The sequence below is a fragment of the Polyodon spathula genome, chromosome 20 (genome assembly GCF_017654505.1).
Source record: "Polyodon spathula isolate WHYD16114869_AA chromosome 20, ASM1765450v1, whole genome shotgun sequence".
Taxonomy (NCBI): domain Eukaryota; kingdom Metazoa; phylum Chordata; class Actinopteri; order Acipenseriformes; family Polyodontidae; genus Polyodon; species Polyodon spathula.
Genome location: NC_054553.1, coordinates 23,537,317 through 23,545,379, shown reverse-complemented (window position 1 = coordinate 23,545,379; position 8,063 = coordinate 23,537,317). Strand labels below are relative to the sequence as shown.

Sequence of the window (8,063 nt, the reverse complement as noted above, 5' to 3'; positions counted from 1 at the left end):
GTTTATTAGGTACAATATTTATCTAGTAAGTGAGGTCAGAGCATATACACTACAACAAGCAAAGCACAGAGTAGATGCATGCCAGCGATAACGGAATTAATTAGTACTTAATACCGTGGAATCCGTTATCCTATTTGCACCATGAGCATTTTATATATTTAAATTAATTTAATTTGGTTTATTTTGTAAAAAGCCATTATGAGTAACTGTAACCTAGCAACCACAAAAGGTTTTCATTGATGGCCATAAGTTTGGGAAGAACATTTAACATTCTCAGAAGAAGGCAGCAGGTCCTACTGTAATATTTAATATTTGTAGCACATTCGTGGCCGAGCAGTCATAGAAATCAAAGTTTGCGTTCATTCTTATTAAGGACCCATGTTAGTGTCTGTTTGCGTGTTTGACTCAATACAATGTAAAAATAAATCTTTGAAGGAATTTCATAGTTGACATGCTTAAACCTTATCATCCACTGTAATGTCATTGTGCAGTATCTGCTTGTTGCTCTTGGTAAAGGATTCTAAATAAATGCATGATTTCTGATTTTTTCCTGAAAGGCTGATCTATATTACTCTTACATTTCCAGATGGATTTTTCCCCGTTGCGAGGCTCAGGTCTACCGCCATATAATTATAGGATTATTGGCGTTAATTGGATCATGGACACATAAAAAAGAAAACACATTTAGGTTCAATTTTGGAGATTTTTTTTTATCTTGAGGTTGTGAATTTACACATTTGGTTCGTGTGTTCCAAATTCTTTCACAGCTCCAAATCTACGGTGTTTCTTCCTCTACAAGCGGGACGTCTTTGACACCGGCAGCTACCACTGCAAAGAAGAGCCCGGGAAGGAAGGATCTGATGTAAAGAGCGGCCCTGGCAATGGGTTTCGCCATGAGGACCTCCTTCTTCTTCCTGTTCACTGTTCGGAGAACCTCATTGGCCACCTCCTCTGGGTGAACTCCATGGGCAAGCTTCCTGAAAAAGACTGCAACAGCCATACACTTGTTAGAGCCCTTTTACACTAGGCAATGTTTCCCAGCAATTTCTCTACTGCACGCTTGGCAACTTTTAATGACAATTACTGTAGCCTGACAATATTACCAGCAACTTCATGTAAATTCCACATGGCGCTTTCCAAGATTGCTGCTGCTTTAGTGATTAGCAAAAGTGATGTGAAGCACAAAATAATATCAGGAGATATAAGAGGGTCCACACCTACAATAAAAATGTAAGTATAGGACAGCTGATTCCAGTTTATTAGGTACAATATTTATCTAGTAAGTGAGGTCAGAGCATATACACTACAACAAGCAAAGCACAGAGTAGATGCATGCCAGCGATAACGGAATTAATTAGTACTTAATACCGTGGAATCCGTTATCCTATTTGCACCATGAGCATTTTATATATTTAAATTAATTTAATTTGGTTTATTTTGTAAAAAGCCATTATGAATAACTGTAACCTAGCAACCACAAAAGGTTTTCATTGATGGCCATAAGTTTGGGAAGAACATTTAACATTCTCAGAAGAAGGCAGCAGGTCCTACTGTAATATTTAATATTTGTAGCACATTCGTGGCCGAGCAGTCATAGAAATCAAAGTTTGCGTTCATTCTTATTAAGGACCCATGTTAGTGTCTGTTTGCGTGTTTGACTCAATACAATGTAAAAATAAATCTTTGAAGGAATTTCATAGTTGACATGCTTAAACCTTATCATCCACTGTAATGTCATTGTGCAGTATCTGCTTGTTGCTCTTGGTAAAGGATTCTAAATAAATGCATGATTTCTGATTTTTTCCTGAAAGGCTGATCTATATTACTCTTACATTTCCAGATGGATTTTTCCCCGTTGCGAGGCTCAGGTTGCTGGTGATAGGATCGGATGAAGGTGGGGCTTACGGTGCTCACTGAGATACCAAACTCTTCAACCTCAGCTCTGAGACAGTCAAAGAAGGCCTGGGCTGCATGCTTTGAGGCAGCATCTAAAAAACAAAACAAAAACTAAAAAACTTAGAAAAATAGCTTCAGATCACATTTTTGTAATTTTTTTTCCAGTAATAAATATAACTTTATTAAGGAAAAGCACATACAACAAAAGTGTTTTTTAATTTTTTATTAGAGCAACTGGTGGTACTCCAAGCATAAGATTTACTAATCAGATTTACATCAGTTCTTTAGTTTCTAGTTTTGAAAAACTAGTTGGGTCTTAAAAAATCTCAATGATTCAGCATCAAAACATGTCTTGAAAACTCATTCTATACTCTCTGTGTAAAGAAGTGTCTCCTACTCTCTGTCTTAAGTCTGTTTACAGTCTTAAACTTACAAGCTGTACGAAATGGGACTCCAAGTCTTCCTTGGATACTGTTTACCAACACAAGTTGACCTGATCTTCTTGATATCATCGAGGGAAGAAGGCCTTAAAAAAAAAATTAAAATGAAATTTTCATATTAAAACAAATGTATTTCTCTGCTTAGTTACTGTATAGCTATTTGAGATGTGCAAGACAGATCTGTTGTGGTTAGCACACACAAAGGTTCTTCAACTTTCTCTAGGTTTACTAATTAATTTGCATTTTGCAACTACCACAAAAATCACCACTAGGGGAGTGCAGTTAAAATTTCCATCCCTTCTGAAACTGTGGGTTTGTATTGAGATTTTGTCTATTTACTAACTCTCAGTTGTCAAAGAAACTACCAGAGATAATTTCCAAGACCACCTTACTTCAGCATTTCCACTTTAGGAGTGTTTTCAGAAGCATTACTCAAAATCTACAGTTAATTACATGTGGTTTAAGAGAATCATATTGAAAAACTGGAAGATGTCAATGATTCCGAGAACTACTGGGGAACTAACTTCAATTGGGATTAAGCTTGGAAAGGACAGTTCTTATTATTGAGGGTATACGAATTTAAGCCAAAGTGACCTTAATTACATAACACAAATGATCAAATGTTTATGGGAATTTTTACAGTATACATTTAAGCTTTCTAAATCATCAGTTTACCTTTAATTAATGTAATTGGTCCAAAGTAATTAGTATCCATGATCCTTCTGTCCATTTCTAATGACACGTTTTGAACCGGAGCTTTCACTTTCATACTGGCGTTGCTGATCAGCACGTCCACACAGCCATAGCACTCTAAGATTTCTTTGGTCACATCAGGGATGGCATCAATGTCACTAAAATCCAGAACAACTAACTTTGGTGTAAATGTCTAAACAGTGAAAAGAAACATACTCCAAATTAATCCTGATGGTTTATCGTCACACTAAATACATGAAAATACATAACATCACTGAATCTAATATAAATATTGAACGAATGTTACGTAATGTTCTTATTTTTACATTGCTAATCCATTACAGTACAACTTTATTGGGTTTCCTTTGAGTGGGTGCTGCTTCACTGGTATAATCCATCAGTACTGTAAAATATAAAATAAGTGGTATGTAGATGAGTTTAAATAGTTAAATTTACTTGAAATACTAGAATTTAGAGCCACGAAGCAGTGTTTTGTTACCCTTATTTGCTACAATAGAGTGCCTAGAAAAGTGATTTTGCTGTAGACCTCCAAAGCAGCCTGGTTTGTATTGTGACCAATCAGAGGTTGACACAGATTTCCTCCAATATGAGAATCACTCTGATCTGTTGCCCTTTTAGTGTTTTCTTTCTTTCTCTTTGATTGGTCTCACTGGGGAACAGCTTTAAAAAGATAAGTTACAAACAAGAAAAGCCAATTTTGCACCATCAGTGCCTGCCTGGTTCCTAGTTGCTAATTGATCCCTGAACTTCGTCTTGCTGAAAGTATCCTAGTGCCACACCATGGTTTGGTAACCAATTCCATGCACTTACCATTCCCTGGTAAAAAAAAGAGTGTCCTATCCACTGTCTTGTTGCAGAATTATAAAAAGCGTTAAGAATAATGCCCATAGTGTTTACATTCACCATGGCCCAGACTTGAAATCGTGAATAACCAAATTGTGAAATAATCTTCTAAAATAAACTAAAAATAAACTATAAAAATTACAACTTATCAGTAAAAAGATAAACAAGTCACACAAGTAAATCTTTCAAAACTCATTTTTATAAGGAATGTGGTCATTTATTAACTAAGTGACTTGCACCCTAAAGCTGAATAGTCTCATCCAGGGCAGTGATTGTGTTGGTTTATTATTACTGTTTGATAATAGGTAAATACAGGCACACATTGTTTTCCCCAATACGTACCACACTGGGGTCTGCTGTACTATTGAGGGTGTCATAGAGGGCTTCTAACTTCTCCCAGCTTTTGCCACATAGGATAACCCTGGCTCCTCCTGCGTGAAACACTCGGGAACATTCTGCAGAGAGGCATTATTATTTATAGTCAAACCCTTTTAATATCATTATCACTATGGTGACAATAAGCAGAGCTGGCTTCATCAGGAGTTCAGCAATTCAAACATAAGCATTAAAACACACAAATGTGTCGAAACAACACACAGGCCTGTTTTTGTTTTCTGTATAACTCAACATATACAGTGATTTATAGCATTTCAAACTCTACAGTTTGCTGTCATGACATAAAAAAAAAACAAGAAACATACATTACAGGGTTCTGTATGCTATATTGTGCATCTTTATATGTACAGCATCTAGTAAATACTTCATGGAAATATACTTTTACTAAGTGGGTTGAAGATCAGTTGTACAACTGTAAAATGTGTGTCATATTAAAACTGCAGTGTGATAATAACCAAAGCAGTATTAACAAGAGCTACTATTGACTAGGGACATTTCAATGTGATGATATTAAACGCCATACTCCTTTTTACCAATATTTAATACAATGTAACTTCAACAACTGCTGAAAATGCAAAGGTCATGCACTGATAATGATCTTTGGCATACAAATGTTTGGCACCGTTCCATGTTGTGGAACAGAGAGTCCTTTGGGGTAGGGTTGTTTGTTTTCAGTGTGCTGGTGACTAGAGTTTAAACAAAATATAAAAGGATTACAAAATAACAGTTTGCCTTCTAGTGTATGTGTAAAATGAAGGACTTTCTTTACACAACTTTCCCAATTAAATACTTAAAGAGTAGCGTCACATGTCATTTTAATTTAATTTTTAATATTTTCAATGTATAATATTCTCATAAATTTTCTTTAAAAAAAAATGTACTGGATAATAGAAATAAGCCATTTGTGGAAGCATGAGTGCACTCATCTTATTGTATTAACTTAAATGGAAACACATTAAAATACAGGTATATTAACTACACTGTAGCTACCGTGTGCTTACACCTTCGTTACGTAATGTAATTCATGGACTTACAAGAAAAGGATATGAAAATAACTTGTTGTTAAATGCTTTAAAAAATGGAATTCTGTCTTTACAATCACAGACTTATATGTATGTGCATGCAGTAAATATTAGTGAATTTAGATAAAGTGTAACTGTATACAGTTAATATACCTGTAATTTAATTTGTTTTTAAAAATAATCTCTACAAAAGCTCATAGATAAAACACAATATTTCAAAACCTTTGTAATTTTTTTCCTACTAATATCATATACAAACTTTGTAATATTATCAGTTTTTTTAACATTATAAAACAATTCTAACATTAAAATAATTAGTCCATCCTTGTTTTCACTATATTTGTCTTTGCCTGTGTGAGCGGGTTTGGAAAATTCTAATTTTCTAAACAGACTTGCACATTCCATTCAAATCACATGACAAAATGGCCTTTAGCTTGGCAGGTCCTCCCTACTCACTCACTCTATATACAGTATGTACAGCAGAGTTGAGAGGTCACATTGTCACATGGTTTGAATGGAATGATGAAGTCTGTTCAGTGCTAGGCCAGAATTACAAAGCTCAGAATTACAGCACGAGAACCCATGACTGGAAACATCATAACAGGAGGCAAAGGTGAACAAGCTACTTGCTTATCAACAATTCATTGTCACATCAAAAGAATGCAGCACACTTACCCTTTCCCATTCCTGACACAGCATCAGTTATCACAACCACTTTGTTCCGTATAGCTGACTTGGACATCAACTGGGTGATCTCCGTGTAAAGGTAGTACAGCCCAGCAGCTATCGCCAAGAGAATGGGCAATACCAGAACATCCGTGTACCCCATGTTCTGGAGAGTAAATGAAAATGGGAGCTTTACAAAACAATAACTGAAGACATTGGTGCAGGTACCTGATAAGTTCCACTTTTTTTCAATTGAGAAAAATAAGTTTCTAATAGGCTGTGATTGTAACAAGTTATTATTCTGACTTATATTATGCATATATTATACATATTATACATATCATACCGTTTTAATATCACTTAAAAGGGACTGAGAATAAATGGTGACAATAAGCAGGAGTTTCTCAAAGACAAAATAAGCAGAATGTTGCAAAAAAAAAAAAAAAATAAAACACAAAATATCTACAGTTTATTAGGATAAAGACCAAGATGTTAATACCTGAAGTGGTTATTAAAAAAAAATACATTTCTAAAACAATCTAGTACACAACATGTATACTTTCTGTCTGTCATCTCCATTTTGACAGCACTGACTGAAGCAGTATTTTGTGAGACAACCCAGGCGAAAGTAGGTTTGTGAGGCCCTCATGATATGAATCTTCAAGTTGTGATAAATATCTACCTTTCCATCGCTGCTCTTTTGTAATTTGTATGCTGTGAATAGAGGTTGTTTAGGGGGAAATACATCTTTATCACCAGGGAAAATGCTGCTCGTCTAAATCTTTTTCAAGGAGATAAAGCAGATTGATTTCTTCTTATTGGAATTTGAATGTTTCAAAAGAGCAGAGATAAAGTAAACAGTAGGGGTCCACTACCATGTCCTTTTCAGCTATAAACATTTTGACAAAATATTTGTAAACCATCAGAACATTTTTTAAAAAATATGATTTTTGGGGGGAAATAAGTTATTCACAAGGGAAAGTCAAAAAATCAAAAGAATCATTGAAGACAATCAGAAAAATGAATAGCTGAAACATTGAAATAAGTTTCTTTTGGTATTATTATTACATGCAGTAACCATGGAAAATGGAGGAAATGCTTTTATAGGAGTATAACATTGTGTGTTAAACTGCAGACTTACTGTGCAAAATAAACATGTTGTTTAGTACCTGTGGAATGTTAAATTATAAATATTTTAGATGTTCTATTTCTGGGAATTGAAAACAAACCCAATCATTCTGTGTTTTTGGATTAACTTCAGAAAACCGTGATAATGTAAACACATTATTTTGGGAACCGTTTACTTATTGCATAATTTTATTAACTTCAGAGGATACACTTCTATATTTTACATTTTCTGTTTCTGGGAATTTAAATCAAACCCAGCCAATCTCTGTTAAACTTGTACACCCATTTCAATTGTGGCACTGCATCATAAATAAAGTTCTATTTATATTTAACTCCAAAAATAGCTTTGCATGCAAATAGAATCCTAACCTTGCAAATCAGACAAAAGAAAAAAAAGGATGTTAAAAAGCAAAATAAAACAATTCTAACAATAAGTAGTACTTTAATGTTGGAAAAAAAAAACAAAAAAACAAAACATGCTAGTGTTATATGCTAACCTTAAGAGAGGGTTACAAGGTTGACACCATTGCAATCTTAAAATCAAAGCTCTTTGTTTAATTTCCTTGTAGCAGTTGCATATACCTGTAATCTTGTTTATTTATAGGATCACTTCCGCAATAAGGAGCTAAGGTGCTGGCTGACAAAGGCTGTTGTTTTTCTGGGTTAATGTACTGATCAGCTAGGAGCTTTCCTCTCTTCCCATTCACAGACACACACTGAGGACTAGCCGGTCACAGCAGGGCCCAGGGGATTTGAAAGCTTTTTATACACTCAGCTGAGCCAGTCATTTTTCAAGCCTGTAGTGTTACAGTATCTTTAGCATGATACATAGCGCTCATTGTAAAAGATATCACGTGGCAGGTGTCCGGTGTCTTAGAGCATGCTTGTAAAAGATTGGTTAAATACACCAGTCATCACACATTTTATATAGTATGGCAGTTTAAAGAAAGAGAGTGGG

At 34.9% G+C, this 8,063-nt stretch overlaps 1 protein-coding gene across 2 annotated transcripts; it reads right to left on the bottom strand.

Annotated features, from left to right (window-relative positions):
* Positions 1–692: 692 nt before the first annotated feature.
* Positions 693–7,850, bottom strand: LOC121295674 (dehydrogenase/reductase SDR family member 7C-like). Of its 2 annotated transcripts, none has more exons than XM_041220632.1 (7): positions 7,688–7,850; positions 5,987–6,143; positions 4,236–4,348; positions 3,012–3,222; positions 2,330–2,422; positions 1,833–1,988; positions 693–987 (listed from the first exon to the last, which is right to left on the bottom strand). In XM_041220632.1, exons 2-7 carry the CDS (start codon positions 6,138–6,140, stop codon positions 776–778), a joined length of 939 nt encoding a protein of 312 aa, XP_041076566.1. In that variant the 5' UTR covers positions 6,141–6,143; positions 7,688–7,850; the 3' UTR covers positions 693–775. The 2 variants fall into 2 exon arrangements, with proteins under 2 accessions (XP_041076566.1, XP_041076567.1); XM_041220633.1 differs by lacking the exon at positions 7,688–7,850 and adding an exon at positions 7,603–7,678.
* Between the last annotated feature and the right edge of the window lie 213 nt (positions 7,851–8,063).

Excerpts from the sequence above, each read along its gene's own strand:
- LOC121295674 (XM_041220632.1), bottom strand. The coding sequence starts at position 6,140 with ATGGGGTACACGGATGTTCTGGTATTGCCCATTCTCTTGGCGATAGCT. Across the intron at positions 3,223-4,235 it reads GTACAGCAGACCCCAGTGTG|ACATTTACACCAAAGTTAGT; the intron begins GTACGTATTGGG and ends TTCACTGTTTAG. Across the intron at positions 988-1,832 it reads GGAAAAATCCATCTGGAAAT|TCTTTTTCAGGAAGCTTGCC; the intron begins GTAAGAGTAATA and ends TGGCTGTTGCAG.